A 22,844-nucleotide genomic window follows, 5' to 3' on the forward strand; every position below is an offset into this window, starting at 1 on the left:
AACCACACATTGATGTTTCTCTCTCTCTCTCTCTCTCTCTCTCTCTCTCTCTCTCTCCCTCCCTCCACTCCCTCTCTAAAAATAAATAAATAAAATGTTTACAAAAAAAAAGAAAGTACCTATTTAAAAAAAGAGAGAGAATATTTGCACAAAATTGTAATTCTCTGTAATACTTTGTACTTCTTCTCATGCATTTTGTAATTATTTGTTGACATCACCTATAAAATGGATTATCATTATTGCCCCAGATCTGCATCTCATCCTTGTGATTCACAGGAGACATGTCCACAACTAAGGCCTGGAACAGCTCTTCAGTGACCACATTCATTCTGCTGGGATTTGCAGACCATCCAGAGCTCCAGGTCCTCCTCTTTGTCACCTTCCTGGGCATCTATCTTGTGACCCTGGCCTGGAACCTGGCCCTCATCTTTCTGATCAGAAGTGATACCCATCTGCACATACCCATGTACTTCTTCCTCAGCAACTTGTCCTTCATTGACATCTGCTACTCTTCTGCTGTAGCTCCCAAGATGCTTGTGGGCTTTTTCCAAGAGCTGAAGACCATATCATTCTTGGGCTGTGCTGCTCAGTTTTTTTTTTTGTTGGTATGGGTCTAACTGAGTGCTTCCTCCTGAGTGCTATGGCATATGACCGATATATAGCCATCTCCAGGCCCCTGCTCTACACTGTCATCATGTCCGAGGGCCTCTGTACACGCATGGTGGTTGGGGCGTACATCGGTGGCTTCCTGAGCTCCCTGATCCAGGCCAGCTCTATATTTCGGCTCCACTTCTGTGGACCCAACATCATCAACCATTTCTTCTGTGACCTCCCACCTGTCCTGGCACTTTCTTGCTCTGACACCTTCCCCAGTCAGCTGGTGAATTTCCTTGTGGTGGTCACTGTGGGGGGGACATCATTCCTCATCCTCCTCCTCTCCTACAGTTACATAGTGGCTGCTGTCTTGAAGATCCATTCAGGTGAAGGTCGAAGGAAAGCCTTCAACACATGTGCCTCGCACCTGATGGTGGTGACTCTGTTGTTTGGGACAGCCCTTTTCATGTACCTGCGGCCCAGCTCCCGCTACACACTTGGCAGGGACAAGGTGGTGTCTGTGTTCTATTCGCTGGTGATCCCCATGCTGAACCCTCTCATCTACAGTTTGAGGAACAAAGAGATCAAAGATGCCTTGTGGAAAGTGTTGGAAAAGAAGAAAGTGTTTTCTTAGTTCATGACTGAAAACATACTGCTCCAAAGTACTGTAGCTGGAAGTGATCCACCTCCAACTCTGGCTTAGGCAATGGGGATATATTGCGTGCATATTTGAAAATGGGGTTCCTCCCTGCTGATTCCTCACCTTGTTTTTCATGGTCATGTGTCTACTGACCCCACCACGGACAGTCATAAGGGGGAAGAAACTATTTTTAAAAAAATCTTTTCAGGGTAGCCAATTCTCACAATTGGTATTATAACAACTACCTTTTATTGAGTGCTTAATATGTACCAAGCACAAAAGTTATTTAATTAAATACTCATTGCAGTGCTACAATGCATATAGCATTATCCTTATGTTATGAGGAAACAAGGCCCCCACAAGGAACAGTGATTTGCCAGGGTCACACAGGAAGTAAGGAGCAGAACCCCCATTCAGACCCAGGTCTTCCTGACTCCAGAGCCCTTGCTCAGTCCAAACTCTGCCTTCTGTGTACAACAACAAACATCCCTGCATGTGCAGAACTCTTATCACTTGCATCTGACAGAGTTCAAAAAGATACGCTCTATACATAGTTGAGCTGAGTTACAAAACAAGATGCCAACTCCACTAAACACTCTCTCCAAGATGTTCCTGTTGGACTCCCATGAGGGCTACTCAATAATTTGCCAAGCAAACACTGGAGGACATTACCCTTTGCTGCCATTTCTATCTCAGCTACATAGGAGAATGGAAAATTTGAGTCCAATGGTATCACCTCAATATTCTTCTCTAATCAAACACAGTCACCTAAACTACCTACTCAGTCAGAATCTCCTTGATTTCAACCACATCAGTCCTTCACCAGTTCAGCACTGGACACCATTTCTCAGCTCCATGTCCCTTTTGATCAGCACACCCTGAGTTCCTCTTGCTCTCATCTACCTGAACCCAATGCTCCTATAAAGTCTTTGTTTCTGTACTTGAATGGATTAGCCCCGGCAGCCCCACATTCACTATTATTTGCCATCACCTCAGGGAGGTATACCTCAAGCTGTCACCTCCAAGTCAGCACTCCTTCACAGTGAACACTTGCAGTGGGTTGTCCAGCCCCATTGCTGCTGGTGCATCCCTCTCTCACTCCTTTATGGCTCTGTCCTCCCCCCAAGCACATTCACTCTCCCATTAGTGTAAGTCTGTTGAATATGCAAGAGTGAAGTGGCCCTGAGGCTTCTTCAACCTCCTTCTTTCTAACCGTAGAAAACAGAAAAAAGAGACCACTGTTTCACAAGTCTACTCTTCACAGAAAAAAAAAAAAAAAAAAACTCTGAAAATTAGCTTTACTCTCTCATTCAGAAATCTTCCACCTCTGAAATTTAGCTCTTTCCCCTTAGAAATTAGAAGCCAACTTAACCTGGTTAAAATATAAAGTGATCTTATAAAATATTTACAAACTCAATTTTACCAGAAACACTTTCTAGAACATATTTCAATAAAGTTTTAAAGCAGAGATAAAAAGTTTTCCACTTGTGCCCTCACTGGTGTGCTCAGTTAATTGGAGCATTGTCCCACAAAGTGAAGGTCACCAGTTTGACTTCCTGGTCAGGGCACGTGCCTAGGTTGCAGGTTCAATCCCTGGTTAGGGTGTGTACTAGAGGCAATCAATCGATGTTTCTCTCTCACATCAAAATTTCTCTCCCTCTTTTTTTCCCTTCCTTCCCTTCTCTCTAAAAATAAATGAAGTTTTAAAAAAAAGTTTTCCACTTATTATGTCCACTCTTTCTAGTTCCAAACTATTTTAGGATGACTTCAAATATGCAAGCATTACACAAAATAAAGCAAGTTGCAAATAAGTGAAGTTTTATGTTCTTTATATGGTCATTAGAAAATACAGGTAAATATACATGTATACTTGGAATAGAAAAGATCTTTGTAAGCTTAATGCTATAAGCAAAACCAAAAAGAAAAAAAGAACAAGTCTGACTACAAAAGTGTTAAAATCCCTATGGCAAACAAAACATAAAAAAAATTAAAATACAGATGTTTAACTTGGAAAATATGCATGTGACATATGGTAGACTATGTTTATGAAGCAAATGAATTAAAATTTTTATATTACATTAGATTAAAATTTGCATTAAATTAATTTTAACTTCATTTTAATTACATTTTATATTTATGTATAAAATTTTAATGGTACATTTAACTGGTAGGTACTTTTTTATGAGTCTATAATCCTCTATTGATTTTATATACATGTGGATGTTCCATAGAAAGATATTCTCCATTCCTGCCCTAAATAGTGCTACATAAGTGCACATTTTCCTGGACTTGCATGTCTATTCCCTTCAGGAAGCACAGAGAGTACCAAACAAGATGGATGCAAAGAGGCCCAATCCAAGGCACATCACAATTAAAGTGCCAAAGGTTAAAGATAAAGAGAGAATCTTAAAAACAGCAAGAGAAAAGCAGTTAGGTGCCTACAGGAAAGTTTCCATAAGACTATAAGCTGATTTCTCAAAAGAAACTTTGCAGGCAAGAAGGGATTGGCAAGAAATATTCAAAGTCATGATAAGCAGGGACCTACAGCCAAGATTGCTCTACAAAGTAAAGCTATCATTTAGAATCAAAGGGAGGATAAAGAGCTTCCCAGACAAGAAAAAATTAAAGGACTTGATCATCACCAAACCATTTTTATATGAAATGTTAAAGGGACTTACTTAAGAGAAATAAGTTCAAAACTATGAACAATAAACCAGCAAAAAATACAAATCTATCAACAACTGAATCTAAAAAACAAACTAAGCAAACAAAAACAGAGACAGAATCATGACTACAGAGAGTGTTCTGATGGTTGCCAGATGGGATAGGGGTGTGGAGGAAGGGGTAAAGAGGTGAGGGGATGAAGAAGTACAAATAGGTAGTTACAGAATAGTGATGGGATGTAAATTACAAGTATAGGAAATGGAGTAGCCAAAGAATTTATGTGATGACTCATGGACATGAACAATGGTGCGGGGATGGCCTGAGGGAGTGGGGAGTGCTGGGTGGAGGGGGGCTTTGGGGGAAAATTCAGGACAACTGTAAAAGCATAATCAATAAAACATAATTTTAAAAAATAAGTGTACATTTTCAGTAAAAGAAAACTAAAGTATTCCAGGAAAAGTATGTGCACTTTTGCTTCTTCACTTGAGGGACAGGTTGCAATGTGTGGTGTGAAAAGGGTGTGGGCCCATGATTTGAGGACTGTGGTGCAAAATGTCCCTGTACATTGTGAGTGTTAGTGCCCATCACTTCATCTGCAAATGGGTCACCTAGGGGATTTAATATATTAACTTAAGCAAAATGTCCAGCACACACTTGGTAAACAATAGAAACTCAGGAACTGTGAGATTCTCTGGGCTGACAGGTTATTTGTAAAAAGACAGGAGGAGGTGAAAAAAGCAGAATTTAAGATGATCAAGTGTTTCTCCCATGCCCTGGATTCCAGACGTTCCCGTGTATCTTCCTCACAGACCACAAAGGAGAATCCCGACCTGGAGCAACCATGGAGAATCTCCATGGAGATTCCATGGAGAAACCATGGAGAATCTCAGGGTCTGACCACTGGGATGTCGATGATCTCTGCCTCTAGAAAATTTAAATGAGGAGGATGTATCCTTTACACCAAGAGAGTGATTACCTTACAAATTTGGATTTTACAAATCCTTCCTTCACAAACACGCTCAACCAGTAAATGAGGTGATTCTTCAACAAGGCTATAGAAAACCATCTCCCTAAACACACCCCTAACTATGGATGGTGAAAACCCTTTCTCTACTATCCAAAAAAATGGATGCTCACAGGCACTAGAAATGAGTTTCTTAGAGATTACACTCCCCCCAGTCCCATTTTATCTCCTCATTTCAAGTGTCTGCCCACAAACACTTCCAGTTTATTCTCCCAGTCTCATTAGACAGCAACTTGCAGACTGAAAGGGGCTACATGTGCCTGATTAGACTGCATTCAAAGCAGAATAAAACCAAATATACAGTAGTTAAAGAACAGGCTGGTGAGAGATGGGAGGGAGAAGGTGAAGGCAGCCAGAATTTTCTCTGTGTTTGTACCGTCCAGTCTCATTTAAGAGGCCTGGGGACATAAGGCTCTGCCAGAGGACAGAAGCTTTTTTGGAAGCATTTCTCCTCCATGTATTACTGCAGTCTCTCTGCCTTTCTATAAATTCAACCCAAATGCCTCCCTTTCTCTTCTGCTCTTCTGATGGGTATCCTAACCAATGTTTCCAGTTTTGCTCCCAGGAGCAAAAATTAGGAAAAGGAAAAGTTCCTCGGGAGATTTCTTGCTCTCAACCCTTGCCCAAAGAATTACGAAGTGACATAGATTCTAGACACCAGGGAGGTTGCCGACCTCCAAAAGTTTCCCCAATTTGTTTGCTCATGCCTGAAATTCTACCATCTGAAACTCACCCGTTAGTTTAAAGCTGTCCTCCTTTTACAAGGCCAAACATTCCCTTTTAAAAGACGTTACTCTTTCAGTTTCACAGTCATTCCAACAGTAAAGATCTACAAAGTGAGAGGCTTAAGGAAGAGAACACCCAGGACAAGTCTCAGACCAGAAGAGGGCGCGCTCACAGACAGACTTCAGGAACCACAGTCTGAACTGGGGTCTGTTTACATAACATTGACATAAATTTGTACCATCTCACTTTCACAGCAAAGACACCTGTCAAACCAAAACTAACAACCCAAATGGTCAAGCCCATAAATATTAAGACATTTGAAACTGGCAAGAGCTAATTCCATGATGTAATATGTGTACAACATTCTGGGTCTTGCACCTCAATACAATCTTATCTGTTTTATTGGTTTCAGTATCACTGTCTAATTGAAGGATCATTCCCAAGACACTCTCCACCATTCCCCCACAATATACATAAAGAAATTAACACTGACCGAGTGCCTGCTAGTCACAGAGCATCTTGCCAGACGCTTCATGGCTGCTGTTTGACACAGTCAGCACAAAGATATTTCTCAGACGATCAAGGTTCAAATCCCAGCACCAAAACTTGCCCACTTGGACAATTTTAGGATGTCACTTATGCTCTCACATACTCATTCTCTAAATCTACCAAGGGGATACTATTCTTTTAAAGTTGATTTAATTTTCATATCTATTCTGCAAAATAGCTGTGGGAATTAAATTATATACATATATGTAATTTCTATAATTTACAGCTCAAGGAAAAAATTCTCCTCTTCTAAGTTCAGGGAATCTCTACACCTTTCACAGTAACAGTTCAGGGATTTCAATCAAGAATCCCTGATGATATATCATTCCGATTTGTTTCTAGAGTAACATTCACTGCAGCATATCCCTGTTCTTTTTCCTCTGGAGTCAACTTATCTAGTAGAAAGTTGAATTTATGGTGCTAAGAACTCTTACCCTTCAACTTTGAGTGTTCTTCTCAGGGCTAGTCACTAAACTGAATTTTTAAGGACAAAATAGAAGAATGATGAAACAGAGTCCCTTGATTGACTTTTTAAGCCACCTGATCATGCAAGTAGTCTAAACATACCAGTTAAAAGACAGAGACTACAAAGTGAATTTTTAAGACCCAACTATATGTTTAGGAAACATATGGTTTTTATAGAACAAGAAGCCCACTTTACATATAAACACACAAAGCAATTAAAAGTAATGCAATGAAGAAAGATTAAACAGAAAGAAAGCTAGGGTGGATATACTGATTTGAGATAAAACAGACTTCAGACCAAAGAAGATTATCAGAGATGAAGGTAGGGTCTCTATAATGATAACTATAGAAAGGTCAGTTCTCTGAGAAAACATAACAATCCTTAATGTGTGTGCACTTCACAACAGAGTGTCAAAATATGCAAGGCAAAAACTGATAGAAATAGAAGGAGAAATAGGCAAATCCACTATTATGCTGGAGACTTTGACACCCCTCAATCAGTGACTGACCAATCCACTAGGCAGAAAATCAGTAACAACACAGTTGAATTGAATAGCAACATTAATCAACTGGATCTAATTGATGTTTATATTTTATCCAACCACAGCAGAATGCATGTTCTTCTCCAATTCACATGGAATGTTCACCAAGATAGACCACATTCTGGGCCATAAAACATACCTTCACAAATTACACAAAGTACACTCTTAGACTGCACAGAGGAATGGAAGCAGTAATCAGAAGTTAGATGGGAAAATCCCAATATTTACACATGTCGCTTAGCAACTTCTTAACAACTCCCATGGCACCTGCAACTGCCATCTTCCTATTTGAAAATTATTTTTCCCACAAATAGTTGACAAATTCCCCATGCTGATCATTATATTATTAGACTTCCACTCAGTGTCTCCAGAGAGCAGTGTGGACAGTGCCTGTGTCTGGGTGAGGAAGAACAGAGCCATGAAGATGGGGAGCCCTGCAGGCTCGCCTTTCTAACCCAAAGGTAGGTGGGGGCAGCCTGAAGACACAAAAGCAGGCTACTTTAGCTTGGCATACATATACTTATGTACTTTTCATAGTGTTCAGTCTTCAATCCCTGAAAGGTAAAATACCCATGTGCAAGGCTTGTTATACATGTCATTTAAAACGGAAAGACTTAAGTTGATTAAAAACTCCTGCCTTTCATGTAAAATGTCAGGCTTGTGAAGACACATTCACGTTAGAAGGTGATTTTTATTGTATTAAAACTCATTCCATAACCTTTAACTGAGCACCTACGATGTTTAATAAAACCATTGGTACCACCCCTTTCTTTAAAAATAATGTCAAAAGCTAGCTGGAGCAGGCACAGAAACACACTTGTATAAATGACATTAGCATTACGGTGGTACTAACACTTTACCTTTTGACAGTGTTTTGAAGTTTACAATGTGCTCACATATAAGTTGTTGAATTGTCAAAAAAAAAAGTGGATAAGGAGGCAAAAGGGGGCAGTTCAGAGTGAGGGTGGAGATGGAGTAAAGGAGAAGACGTACTCTACTGGATAAATACCGCATAGCAGGCACTGGTCATCTATCATTCATTGATTCATACATTCATTAATCATTCACCTTTTTGAAAAGAATTATTGAGTAACTGACATAGACTGGATAGGAGCTGAGTATACAATCTTGACCAAACAAAATCCCTGCCTTTAAGGGATTTACATTTGGAGGAGGGAGCAGAAACAACTAGATACATAATGACAGTAAAAAAAAATGCTAGGTCATAACAAGTAACTCCCTGCTGCAAAGCAAGTCTTACACTGCCCACGCCATGGAAGAAGATTCTGGAGTGCATAGAGGTTAAGCTGCTCAGGGTCACATGGCCAAACTCTAAAACACTTGAACCTGAATTCAAAGGCTGTATTCTTTTGAATAAGCTGCTTCTAAGTTCCAAAATGCAACCCTGAAGTCTCAAGATACAAGGGCCACCATCTGGTCCTGACCTGACCTTGTGCCTGAGAGTCTAAAACCTCTAAGGTGAGTGGCCAGAGGAGAAAGGAGAATCATATGAATTCAAAAGAGAAGCCAAGAGTAAGAAGCTTCCATCTTTGGAGATATGAATTGCCTGGTCCCCAGTTGTCCACTGGATGCCTTCATTATCAATTAAAATTAGAAAATTCATATCATTTGACCCAGTAAATCTATGTCTGGACTTCAAGGTGCAAACACAAGTGCATTTACAAAACATGGAGTGCAGCATTATTTGAAAACAGTGATTAGGTCTCAAATAGGCAAACTGGAGAGGGCCATGGATAAATTTTGTGGCCCCTCACCTCCCACACATCCTGCACATTCTGGAAGTCTGACCTCTGATGCCACCCCTTCACCCCTACTTTACACAGTCCTTTCCAACCCCTGTCTCCTAAGACTGCTGTGCTGTCCAGGCTGGTGCCCCATTCTGACTGAGTCTTCATCACCAATGCCTATTCTCCACTGGCTGGATTGCCATACACCTATGAAAACCAGGCTCTTCCTTAGTAACCAACGTATTTCCCATCCATTTCCACACAGGAGTAGGGAGATCTGACAGCAGCAACAACTAAACACGTGCAATAAAACAATAAAATGCAAGTAAGAAACTGTTTAGGGACAATAGTTGAAAAAATACACAGTAGGAAGTGAAGCCTCACATAGGTTTTTAAGTGGAAGAAAGACAAAACAAAGAAAAATGTCCCAGTCATGCTCTAAGAGGAAGACACTTGGGTCTAGAACAAATGTTTTCCTTGTTCTGAGGGGAACAAATGTTCTGAGGGGAACAGAATGGATACTGTCCTCAAAACTGTAACAAATAAGTTGGTTGCAGGGTAATTTATTATGCTTTTATTTCAGAAAAAAAGGTATTCTATATTTTTCACCTTGTTTACTCTCCTCTTTCCTATCCTGTTGTCTTCACATCTAATTCCATTGCTTCAAATACTAGGACTACATCCTTACTTTCTATCATTGAACTGAATTTCAGTAGCCTTAAAAATCTGAATTATTAAAAATTATGTGGTATATGAGAGTCCTTAGACATATAGATGTCTGTGTAGAAAAGAATTTTGTCCTCTGATGATCAGGTACTTGATTTGGAAAGAACCTAGTTTGCTGTACTACAGAAATAAAAGAAAATCACTAGAATTTGTGTCCACAATCCTGGTTAAAATTCTCTATTTTTCTGTGAGTTCAACTATGTTGAACTCTATGAGATGTTGAACATCTAACTATGTTAGATTCTGCTTACAAATGAGATCATGCAGTGTTAGTCTTTCTGCATCTAGCTTACTTCATTACACATAATGCCCTTCACTCATAAGAGCAGACTGTGGAATGGTGATGACCAGGCCTGGGAGGAGAGCAAAATGAGGAGGTGATGGTCAAAGGGCACCAAGTGTCAGTTAAGCAGGATGAGTGAATGTGGCTCTAGCTGACCATATTGTATACTTGAAATTTGTTTGAAGACTAGGTCTTAAATGTCCTCATAACAAAAAAGAATGACAAAAAATGCTTGAAAAAAATTTTAATTCTCCATCTTTCACCAGTTTATACACTGGTCCTGGAAAAATAAACATCCTTCTCTGTTCAGTCCAGTCATGAGGAGGGTTGGGTTAAGTCACCTCTGAGGTCCTGACACTATCATGATCGGTTGGTCCATAATACTTCCCTGTGCTCTGAACAGTGATTGAAGCTCTGCATGCTACCTACTGCCCTGTGGGCCTGAGTAAGGTCCTCATGTCTCAGAGGACAGGGAGGAGTACTTAGGAGGGCCTGATTGACCTCTTCCTTTAAAGGAAAAGGTGGGGATTAAATAAGCAGACCACTTAATTAACTATTTAAACCTTGTCTACCAACTGTAATTCTGAATGTAAACAAAATGATGGTGGGAGGGGAGGTACAGTCCTGAGAAAAATAAAAGGGGAAAAAATCGGACAATTATAATAGCATAATCAATACAACATTTTAAAAAAATAAACAGTAGAAGGATTCTTGCTAAAGACAAGCCAAGAACTTAGGAGTTAGATATCAAGGGTGGAGGGGGAGGAACTTGATCAGAATCTAAGGTAGGGGCTTCTTGCCAAACTGACTTAGCAGAATTCTGGCTAAAACCGCACTCAACAAGAAAAGACATGAAAGGCCAAGGTCAAGTTCTAGTAGAGAAGAGAGCTCAGAGCAGCCTAATGAAATTTGGTCAAGAAAGGAATCTTTGTCAAGTCAGAAAAATTATTTTGGTTCAACCCCTTGATTTGACACTTATTAACTTTGCCATTATGCAAATGGAGGCAAGTCATTAACTGCTCTGAGCTCCAGTTCCCCACATATAAAATGGAGATAATCATAACCACTCTACAACTCCACAGAGACATTATGAGTATAAACATCAAAATAAGATGTTAAGGGGAAAACCTCAGGTAACCTGGAAAGCTTTGCATATTGCATGTGTGAGGAAGTTCCTCTTAGAGGACCTAAGATAAGCCAGAGTCAAATGACTATTGTCCTCTTATCTCCCTGTGGTCAGAGTAAGGATGTAGAAGTGTGATGGTTCTCCCTGCCAACCCACAGTATGTACAGTAGGAAAGAATAACCTCGCAATAAAAGAATTTCCAGACCAGTTCTCTGAGGAGTCACAATCATTTGGGGGCTTGAAAGAGCTTTATAATAATATATGACCAATGATATTGCCATCTCATGATACCATACTCCAAATGCTAATGTGTCTTCTCCCAATGTAGGCCTGGAAGAGAGTGATTCCCATCATGGGCCAGAGTAACCACACCCACGTGAGGGAATTTGTCTTCCTGGAACTCACACGCTTCCGGGAGCTGGAGTTTTTCTTGTTTGTGTTCTTCCTTGCTGTATATGCAACAACCCTGCTGGGCAATGCCCTCATTGTTGTGACCATCACCTGTGACTCCCACCTCCACACTCCCATGTACTTTCTCCTAAGGAACAAATCAGTCCTGGACATTGTTTTCTCATCAGTCACTGGTTCCTGGTAGATCTTGTGTCAGACAGGAACACCATCTCTTACAATGGCTGCATGGCACAGATCTTTTTCTTCCACTTTGCTGGTGGGGCAGACATTTTCTTCCTGTCTGTGATGGCCTATGACAGATACCTTGCAATCACTAAACCCCTGCATTATGTGACAATTATGAGGAGAGAGGTGTGGGTGACTTTGGTGGCAGCCTCCTGGGTGGGTGGTGGTTTGCACTCAATCGTCCAGATAATTCTGATGCTTCCACTCCCCTTCTGTGGCCCCAACATCCTGGATGCCTTCTACTGTGATGTGCCCCAGGTGATTAAACTAGCTTGCACCGACACCTCCACTCTAGAGCTTCTCATGATCTCTAACAATGGGCTGGTGACCTTGCTATGGTTCCTCCTGCTCCTAGGGTCCTATACTGTCATTTTGGTGACACTCAGATCTCACTCTGAGGAGGGCCGGAAAAAGGCCCGCTCTACCTGCACCTCCCACATCCTGGTGGTGACTCTTCACTTTGTGCCTTCTGTTTATATCTACTGTCGGCCATTCACTATGCTGCCCATGGACATGGCTGTGTCCATCAATAACACGGTGATCACTCCCATGCTGAACCCCATGATCTATACCCTGAGAAACCAGGAGGTGAAGTCAGCCATGAAGAGACTGAAGAGGAGACTTGGACATTCTGAGGGTAGTAAACTGGGGTGAACACTCAGACTGACACTGGAAATCCACCTGATTTGGTTTTCTCAAACTGTTAGCCTGAGGGGAAGAGACACTGAGCTCTTTCTCCAGTCACTTCTAAACATACTCACAGCCCTTCAGCTCTGGTAGGAGAAACATGAGAACAAAAGGAAGAGAGGGTAATGAGCAACATAACTATAGGCTCGTGGATTGGGAGAAATATGGAGTATAAGACTTCAATCAATACCCTAAATGCTATTTTGGTAGAATCTGTGATTCTCAAACCAACACATTTTGCTTTGCTTTCGCTGGCTGTAACATGAAAATAATTTGTCTACTAACAAGGCTCTCATGAGAATGAAGTAGGATGAATGTTGAGAGGATGAGAGTTGCGATGGTGAGCACGGTCCTGGCATTAATCAGACATGCAATCAATATTCCCTATTGCTTATCCCTCTATCCCTACATGTGCTCATATGTGGAATAGGGAGCACTTATTTCATACATGCTTCTGTCACAACAGTTATGTCCCATTGATTAATAAAATCACTTCTTGATGTTGTATTTCAAATATAGAATTTTCAGTATATTTCACCAATTACTGTAAAGAGAAGGAGTATTTAATTTATCTTAAGCCAGATATATACATGGACAAATCTACACATGGACCAAGCATTTCTTATCAGGTCCATTCTACATGTTTTCCCACTGAAATTAATCTCAAAAGAACTTGTGCAGTTTGTATCTGCACAAAATTCACAACGATAATTCATTTTATGTTAACTTGAACTTTCTTTTTCCTCTCTACCTCCTCTTTCCATCTCACCTCCAGGACTTTTATAATTGGAGCAAAACTATAGTCTTTGCCTATATATGCATAGACAGTTCTAGGCAAGTCATAGTAGTACCAAAAAGCCACCTAAGAAACACCTTTTCCTGTACTCAACAACCATTTTGCATAACAGCAGAGAAAAGAAACACATCTTATGATCAGGGTCATTAGGAATAGCCACAGGGTCTGCATTGTGATCCACCTCTCGCCCATGGGAAGGACTCCAAGCAAGTAGACATATACACAGTGAATCTTCCTTCTTTCTCTCTGTTCACCTTAAATTTATCTTTCAGCCTCAGTAGTCATTCAAAACTTAACCAAGGGAAATAAGGAAGTTCAGGAAATTGCAGCACACAGAACAGTTTTTGCAAGAGGTTATGATGCATTAATATTTGACCAAGACGTCCCAGTAGGTGACACATCTGTGACCTTCTCTGAGTCCTGCAAGGCAGACACTTTGGGCCAAGCCTCCCAATCATATGCCAGTGCTTTTCAAGTTTTTTGATGTTACTGATGCTCAACAATCTACACTAGGTATTTTTTCTAATTTTTCTAAAAAATCGTAGATAAGTAGCACTGCCACAAGAAAACATATCACCAATGATATACCATACATCTTTTCATGTACTGAGGCTCCATGAAGGGCCACATATCACTGTAGCATCTCACACTTTTTGACCCCAAAGGAACAATGTTTGCACTCTTGGGAAGTTGCCCACATAACAATGGATGATCATATAGTATTAGATATTTCTTTTGATATATTTCCTCAAACCTCAGAAAATCACAGAATAGATTTATGGCTTCTGGTGCCTTCCTAGAATTTTTAAAGCATAGAAATGTGGGCAGCTTTGTGCCTATGTGTGTGTGTGCATATGTGTGGAGTTACATGCAGTAATGACTCATGTTTTATACTACTTATTAAGTTTTAAACTACTTAACTCCCACTGGAATCCCAGCACTACCATAAGAATGTACATCCTATTTCTACACTCACATTCAATAAAATTTCCTTCACTAATTCTCACATTAGGCTTGGCCCTGAGAGACTAGAGCACATGGCAGGAACACTGGAATAAGCAGAAAGCCATAAAGACATGACTCCTGTATCTGCCTTTCCCAAGGTGACTACATCAAACTATAAAGCTTTTGCACTGCAAAAAAATTAAAAAATAACAAGACAACATACAGAATAAAAAAATACTTGCAAAGTGTATATCCAATAAGAAATAAATATTCAAAATATTTAAAGAACCCGTACAACTCAACAGCAAAAAAAAAAAAAGTGAGCAAAGGAATGAATAGATATTTTTCTTTTTTATTTTCCTGGCTTACAAACAACAGAAATTTATTTCACTCAGTCTGGAGGCTGAAAGTCCAACATGAGGTTCGAGCATGGTCAGGCTCTGAAGAGAGCCCTTTTCTGGTTTACACACTGCCATCTTCTCATTGTATCTTCTCATGGGGGAAAGGAGATGAGAGAGGGTTTCTCCTATAAGGGCACTAACCTCATTGACGAGGACTCCACTCTCATGACCTAATTACCTGCAGAAGTCCTAGATCCTGATACTACTATATTGGGGATTAGGATTTCAACCTACTAATTTTATATTATGTATTGATTTCAGTGTGCAGCTTAGTGCTTAGACAATCATATTCTTTACATACTTGATATTTCCAGTACTCCAACTGGTACCATGCATAGTTATCACAATATTATTGACTATGTTTGCTATGCTTTACTGACCTTCCCTCGACGTTTTTGTGACTACCAATTTGTGCTTCTTAGTCTCATCATCTCTTTCACCCAGTGCCCAATCCCCCCTTCCCTCTGGCAATCACCAGTTCTCTCTGTGTATCTAGGAGTGTAATTCCATTTTGTTTGTTCATTTGTTTTATTCTTTAGATTTCACATATAGGTGAAATCACATGGTTTTTGTCTTTCTCTGACTGACTTATTTCACTGAGCATAATACTCTCTAGGTCCATCCATGCTGTTGCAAATGATAAGATTTCATCAATGTTTATGGCCAAGTAATATTTCATTGGATGTATGTGCTGTGGCTATTTTATCCATTCCTCTATTGATGGGCACTTGGGTTGCTTCTATAGCTTGGCTATTACACATAATGCTGGGATGAACATAGGGATGCATGTATTGCTTCAAATTAGTGTTTGGGTTTCTTTGGATAAATCCCCAGAAATGGAATACTGTGTCATAATGCAGGTCCATTTTTAGTCTTTTGAGAGAACTCCATACTGTTTTCCATAGTGGCTACACCAGTCTGCATTCAGCAGTGCACTAGAGTTCCTTTTTCTCCACATCCTCACCAGTACTTGCAGTTTTATTGATGAGATGTGTGAGGTGTCAGACGTATGTGAAGTGGTATCACATCGTGGGTTTTATTTGCATCTCTCTCACCATTAGTGGCATTGAGCATTGTTTCACATGTCTATTGGCCTTCTATTTTCCTCTGGAGAAGTGTATCTGAACAGATATTTTTCAAACCAAGACATATGAATGCTCAACAGGTACATGAAAAGGATCTCAGCATCACTAAGCATCAAAGAAATGCAAATCAAACAACTATAAGTATAAGCAAGGACATGGAAACTTTTGTATACTGTTGATAGAAACATAAACTGGTGTAGCCACTATGAAAAACAGTTTAGAGGTTCATCAGAAAATTAGGATTCCAGCCAAAATGGAGGAATAGGTAGATCAACTTAGCCTCCTCACACAACCAAAAGAAGGACAACAACACATTTAAAAACAAAAACAACCAGAACTGCCAGAAAATCAAAATGATTGGAAGTCCAACAACCAAGTAGCTAAAGAAGAAACACTCACCCAGGTGCATAATCATTATAACTATGTATAACATGCATCCTATTTTTCCCTCAAAAAAGAATGGGAAAATTTGGGAAAAAAATATGTGCACTATACATGGCAAACTATGGTGTGTATAAGTGTATATGTATGTCTGTGTACGTAAACTTACATATAACAGAATGTTATCAGCCATAAAAATTAAGGAAACTCTGCCCTTTTCAACAGAATGAAAGGACTTTGAGGGAAATCAATCAGACAGAGAAAAATAAGCATGTTATGATCGCATATCCATTTGGAATCTAAAAATCTGAACTCACATAAACAGAGAGTGGAGTGGTGGTTGACAGGTGCTGGGGGAGGGGCGAGATGGGGAGATGTTGCACAAAGGGGACAAGCTTCCAATCTCAAGGTGGGTGAGTTAGGAGACCTAATGTATTGGATAGTGATCACAGTTAACAATATTGTACTGTGCCCTTGAAAGTTGCTAAAAGAGTCCATCATAAATGATTTCACCACAAGAAGAATTCTGTGAGGTGATGGAGGTGTTAGCTGACACTACAATGATAATCATGTTGCCATATATAAATGGACCAAATCAGCACACTGCATACCTTAAACACACACAATGGTACATGTCTATTTCATCTCACCACACCTGGGAAAGAAAGCATTATCCATTTCAATCACACAACCTGCCTCCTGTGTCTTTCATCTTTCTTAACTAGTTTAACATACTAAAACAAACTATAAATGCAGTTAAATCTAAAGCCATCATTACTCTGCCAACAGTGGAGTGGCATGTATTGTATACATTCTATACAAGATGAAACAATTTAATAAGTTGAGTTAATTTTATATAACTACTGTAATTGTATAGGCTGTCTGCACAATTTATCTAGCTATATCCCAGTTGAGAGACTCCATGTGAGTAAATTGTGGGAAACAGGAAAAATGTGCATTTCCCAAACATCTGCAAACATAAGCAAGGACATGGTTATGATGTCCTGTCTTCACATGTTGCTTTGCATGTGAAGACAGGAGCATTCGTGAGACCTCAATCACCGTGTGTATAATTAGAAACTGAGCTGGTGGCAAAGGATCTCAGGTCGAGTTTGCTTCATCTAGTTTTTGGCAATCTAATTGAAACTCATGTGTATGTGGTGTCCTCTGAGCCTAGCAAGCCATGAAAATTGGACCCTTGTCATCTCTTGGGAACAAAATTTGGCAGGTTTTCATGGCATTCTCATTGAGGCATGGGTAAGAGAGTATCTTATACTGCCTCTAAATAATGTGGACAGCTAAAAAAATGTGTCCATGTGTATGTGCATGCGTGTGCACCTGCACATCTGTGAAAGTCTCAGTAACTTTTAATAACTCCCATTGAAACTTCATCACCAATAGCAGAATCAGACACTTGACTCGCACTTCCTAGTCCAATAATATTCCCTTTGTAATTCCTGTATTGGGCGTGAGACTGACAGACTTGTATATAAGATAGGGCTACAGTGGAAGTTCTTGAAGAGGAGATTCTGTGGACCTGCCTTTTCTCTCCTGACAGGTAGGCAAAGATGCTAAGATATTCAGTGTTCCAAAAGGCTTTACCTTCAGAAACAAAATTTTCAAGAATTCATGTCACCAGTGTTCTGTTCTGCACTGTACCTTACAGCACACCTCTTGTGGCTGGAGTTTCAGGACCCAAGAAATCAGGTAAAGACATTCAACATCTAGCTAAGGGTGAAGGTTATGCATAGTGAAATTGAGATGTCCTTGTTTGCATGATGTATAAATAGTTTGACTTTGCTATTTTCCAGGTAGTATATTAAATGCTTCATAGCAAAGATGGTCTCAGTGATGGACACAGCACAGGTGAGTGTTATCCATTGGGAAGAAAGACATTGTGTTCAGAGGGATTCAGAAATGTGGTCCATTCAATGTGCGAGAAGGCATCACAAATTTGTGACACTTTGACTTTCTTATTGGTGAGGTTGCTTCAGACTAAAATCAGTGTCAGCTGGGTTTCCAGAGCCTATGTCTGCCTAATTCTTATCGTCAGACAGACCTTAGCAAACATTCTTATGACACGAAATTAGCCCCTGTCTACACATAGAAGGCTGAGGGGGAAAGACAACAGTTTCTGCCTTCCTACTTCCACCTCTCCCTTCCCTTCAGGCCAACACAGATTCATAACATGTTCCATGTGCAAAACAAGAATAGCATTAATACTTACAAAAGGAAATTAAAGAAAACAACTTTTCCAGCTTCTTGTTTTAAACTTTCTTTTTATTGTTGATATTAATACAGATGCCCCCATTTTCCCCCACCTCTGCCCACCTCCGCCCAGCCCCCATTGCCCCTTCCCTCTGGGCATCACTACACTGTCATCTGTGTCAGCACTCGGAAAATAGTCACTTTTGTTACTGCTGGAAACCATGATATTTCCTATCACACCTCCTATCCCACCCAAATCTACCTCTACTTCTATCATGACACATTTCACATTTTGTCATACATTATATTCATCAATTTACACAAACCATCCACTTTGGATAAGCTGTGAGTGCCTTGAAAATGTGGTCCAATTTGTCCATGTACATTGGGATACTGCTAGAAATGTTCACTTCTTAAGTATAAGGCAGAACAAATAGTAACTATGAAATTCCTAAGAAGGATCAATAATAGCTGGTTTTTTAAAAGGACGTGGTTCTAATGATACCAGGGTCTCCCTCTGCCATGTGATGCCTTCACTCTCCTGTTTCTGTCCCACAAAGGGAAAGAGGCAGAGAGCATGACTGACACAGTAGGGGCCACTTCTCAGGAGCAGGTCACTGTCTTCATTCTGTCCCCTACACTCGAGCGAGGATCACGTCAGTTATACAAGATGGATGAGGTTCTAGAGGTCTGCTGCACAGCCCTGTGGTTGTAGTTAACAATACAGAACCATGCACTTGAAATCTGTTAAGAGGGTAGCTTTCATGTTTGTGTTTTAACTGTAACACAGAAAAATTGATGATATACTTTGAGATCTGGATTTACACATCATTTCAATCTGTATCCCAATAGAAAATTATCCTTGTGATCACGTAATTAAGCAAATAATCAAATCAGTACAAAGTAATTACAGTGACAAGTTACATGGAATAATAGGCTGTAATTTTAAGAAATTCAACAATAAAGAATCAAGAGCAAAGAAACTGATTCATGTCACAGCAATGTTGGAACAAGAAACAGAATAACATCCTTTTCTTTAGCAACATAAAACCCTGTTAAAGTGAATAGAATATTTGCTAATACAAATATTAAACTCATGGACTATAAACGTACAATGGATGGAACTGTGTCTTCCATATCATTGTATTTAATACTTCAGACAGTTCCTGACATTCAATGAGTATATGTGAAATAAAAATAATAAAATTTTAAAATAAAAATAAGGTGATTAAAATATGCTATGTAAAGGTCACTACTTAACATAAATGTTCATTCTCTCCAAAACAGTTTTATAGAAAAAGAATTATTGACTCTGCATGTGATAATTTTACAGGATCACCAAACTGACAGCAATCTCAGAAGTTTGCACAACTCCAAATAATTGCACACAGTACAGCCACATGGGCAGCATTCTGAACTGCATTCTTAGTGCATAGGAAGGAAACAAGAAATAGACAAGTAGTAGCTCTCCATACGAAGTACCTGGAAACACAAGAGAGACAGAAAAGATGACTCCATGGAGCCACAAAACGACACCAGAGTGAAAGAATTTATTTTCCTTGGCCTCACCCAGAATCAAGACCTGAGTTTAATTTTCTTTCTTTTCCTGCTTTTGGTGTATGTGACAACTCTGCTGGGAAACCTCCTCATCCTGGTGACAGTGACCTGTGAGTCTCGTCTTCACATCCCCATGTACTTCTTGCTCCGTAATCTATCTATGGCCGACATCTGCTTTTCCTCCATCACAGCTCCCAAGGTTCTGGCGGACCTTCTGTCACAGAGAAAGACCGTCTCCTTTAATGGCTGCTTCACCCAGATGTTTTTCTTCCACCTTGTTGGAGGGGTGGATGTATTTTCTTTGTCAGTGATGGCATTAGATCGGTATGTGGCCATCTACAAGCCCCTGCACTATGTGAACATCATGAGTAGGGGGCGCTGCACTGCTCTGATTGCAGCCTCCTGGGTGGGGGGCTTTGTCCACTCCATCGTCCAGATTTCTCTGCTGCTCCCACTCCCCTTCTGTGGACCCAGTGTTCTCGACACCTTCTACTGTGATGTCCCGCAGGTCCTCAACCTCGGCTGTATAGACACCTTTGCCCTTGAACTTCTCATGATTTCAAACAATGGCTTGCTCACTACCCTCTGGTTCTTCTTCCTCCTGGTGTCCTACACAGTCATCCTAATGATGCTGAGGTCTCAGGCAGGGGAGGGAAGGAGGAAAGCCATCTCCACCTGCACAGCCCACATCACTGTGGTGACCCTACACTTTGTGCCCTGCATCTATGTCTATGCCAGGCCCTTCACTGCCCTCCCCCCAGATAAGGTCATCTCTGTCACCTTCACTGTCATTTCCCCTCTGCTGAACCCCTTGATCTACACTCTGAGGAACCAGGAGATGAAGTCAGCCATGAGGAGACTGACGAGAAGACTTGTGCTTTCTGAAAAACTTTAGAGGATTTCTTTTCTCCTTTTTGTTCTCCTTCTTACCATCTTTGAAAATGTTTGTCCATCAAATAAACAGTATTTACTAAAACATTTCTAGTTGATTTTTATATTTCTGCTAAGATACACATGACTTTCAAAAATTATGAACAGCATGAAATAATAATGTAAAAATATGGGTTTCATGTTACAAAAGAAAGTAGAGAAATCAACTGTTGGCCAGAGAGGTATGTATTGTTGCAATGAAGACTTGGAAGAAATTAAGAAAACCAAATGAAAATACACTCAAACAATTTTATCACAGTGTAATTGTTGTGGAGTTTTTTTCCCCCGCTCTATTGAGGTATAACTGGCCAATAGAAATGGCATATATTTAAGAGGTGCAACTTAATATGTGCATACACTATTTATAGGCTTTAAAGAGCAGGATAATGGTGCTTGTTTTCACAGAATTTCAGGGGCTCAGTTATAAATATACTAATGACGGGTAAAGATAAACACAAGAGAAAAACTAAGAGACTACTGAAATAGTCCCAGGAAAGAAATAATACAGACATGACTTAGGGTGGTAATGGGGGAGGTGATGAGATTTTTTGAAAACTGTGAAGGTCAAGCCAGTGGGATTTGCTGATGGGTCCAGGGTGGATTTCCTGGCTACATGTGCACCTGTGAGAACTCCTTTGAACTTGAGTTGTTTCTATTTCCGTAAGAACTGCTTTTTATAGGCAAAGGAAGTAGTACAGGTGAGAGGTACAGGCATACCCTCTACTGAGACCATTATGTCCCAATTTGAGTTGACAGTCAAACATACATAATTTGTCTCTCTTTAGCACATTAACCTGGATTTTGTTTGATGTATACAAAATTGACTAAGGCCAGACACTAAGCTAAAGCCCTTTTCATGCATATTCTCCTTTAATTGTATGAATTCTATGAGGTAGACACAATATTTATTCTCCCTTTACAGGTGAGGAAAATAGTGCTTATAAGTAACTTACATAAATTCACGTGTCTGCAAAATGGCAGCAAGGAGATCAATAACCACAGGTCTCCTGACTTAAGAGCACAGTGAATTCTTAACCACTCTTTTCTGTAGTCTGCACATTCACTTCCCAATGCATGAAAGCCATTATGAAGATCACATTCCCTACCAAACTAAGGAAGTGTTTTCTATTTCTTTGACTCCCATGGTGATAAGTCATTAAATAATAATAATAATAATAATGATATCACTTCTTTAACATTTGTTATATACACAAAACACTATTCTAAGTGTTTCACATTTGCTGACTCATTTTCTTCACAATAAGCCCATATTATTCCTATTTTACAGATGAAGAACTAAGGTACACAAACCCCAATGACTTGCCCAAGGACTTATAGGCAGATACTTAATTACTCACTTATTTACTGCATAGCTAAGAGAAGCCACAGCTGAATAAATGGATTCCAGATTTCCACTGATGGTTTAAAGACACATAACTTCTGAGAACAATCACTCTCTTAAGTTCCTTGACTAAGTTCTCCTCTAGCACTTATCACAAAACTGCTGAAAACAGAACCCTTCATCCCAAGTGAAGGTGTGCTCCTCTTCTCTAGCTCCCTAAGAAACTGTTGAGTGCTGTTTAGAAAGCCATTACTTTGGACTTAAATGATGATTCCCTGGTTTTCTTCAAATCATTACAGAGACCACTTTTTGTAGAGCTGATTGAATTAGCCTAGAGGTTGTTCTATTTGTGTGGTCATGAAGACCTTAATCAGAAATTTTTCATCTCTGTCCTGCTAATACATCTCAGCAGTCAGTACTATACCCCAGGAGTCACCAGACTCCTCATTGCCATGATTCTCAGCACAGGGAAGCTGCCTGCTCCTGTGCTCTAAGAGAAGCAAACTAGAACCTCATGAGAGGGGAAGGCAGCTGTTTTAGAAAAAGTGTCTCCCTCCTCAGGTTACCATGCTGTGTATCATTAACCTACCTTAAGACTCACCACCCTGAATGCTGGACTAACATTTTTTCGATGTCTTCCTCCTACACACACAAACTCTATTTTAATGTTTAGGTTATTCAGTCTTTGCCATAGTAAAGTTGTGTGCTAAATTGAATATTTAGAATCTCAATCTATGCTGTTTGTTCCAGAAACCAAAACTGGCCAAATTGTTTTCCAGTAACCAATAG

General features: G+C 40.0%; 2 protein-coding genes and 1 pseudogene across 2 annotated transcripts; all 3 read left to right on the forward strand.

The window, feature by feature from the left end:
* The first annotated feature begins 184 nt into the window (after positions 1 to 184).
* LOC114500870 (olfactory receptor 5A1) lies at positions 185 to 2,502 on the forward strand. The gene is given in 2 exon segments (XM_028517631.2): positions 185 to 594; positions 597 to 2,502. Coding segments are annotated over 2 exon segments (945 nt in total). The 5' UTR covers positions 185 to 281; the 3' UTR covers positions 1,229 to 2,502.
* Positions 2,503 to 7,567: 5,065 nt separating this feature from the next.
* On the forward strand, positions 7,568 to 12,474 carry LOC114500242 (annotated as a pseudogene).
* A 5,075-nt stretch (positions 12,475 to 17,549) lies between these two features.
* LOC114500252 (olfactory receptor 4D11-like) lies at positions 17,550 to 20,678 on the forward strand. Its single transcript, XM_028516897.2, has 3 exons — positions 17,550 to 17,725; positions 17,830 to 17,884; positions 19,528 to 20,678. The coding sequence occupies exon 3, from the start codon at positions 19,743 to 19,745 to the stop codon at positions 20,676 to 20,678; it is 936 nt and encodes a 311-aa protein (XP_028372698.1). The 5' UTR covers positions 17,550 to 17,725; positions 17,830 to 17,884; positions 19,528 to 19,742.
* The last annotated feature ends 2,166 nt before the right edge of the window (positions 20,679 to 22,844 follow it).

Source organism: Phyllostomus discolor, chromosome 6 (assembly GCF_004126475.2).
Source record: "Phyllostomus discolor isolate MPI-MPIP mPhyDis1 chromosome 6, mPhyDis1.pri.v3, whole genome shotgun sequence".
Classification (NCBI taxonomy): Eukaryota; Metazoa; Chordata; class Mammalia; order Chiroptera; family Phyllostomidae; genus Phyllostomus; species Phyllostomus discolor.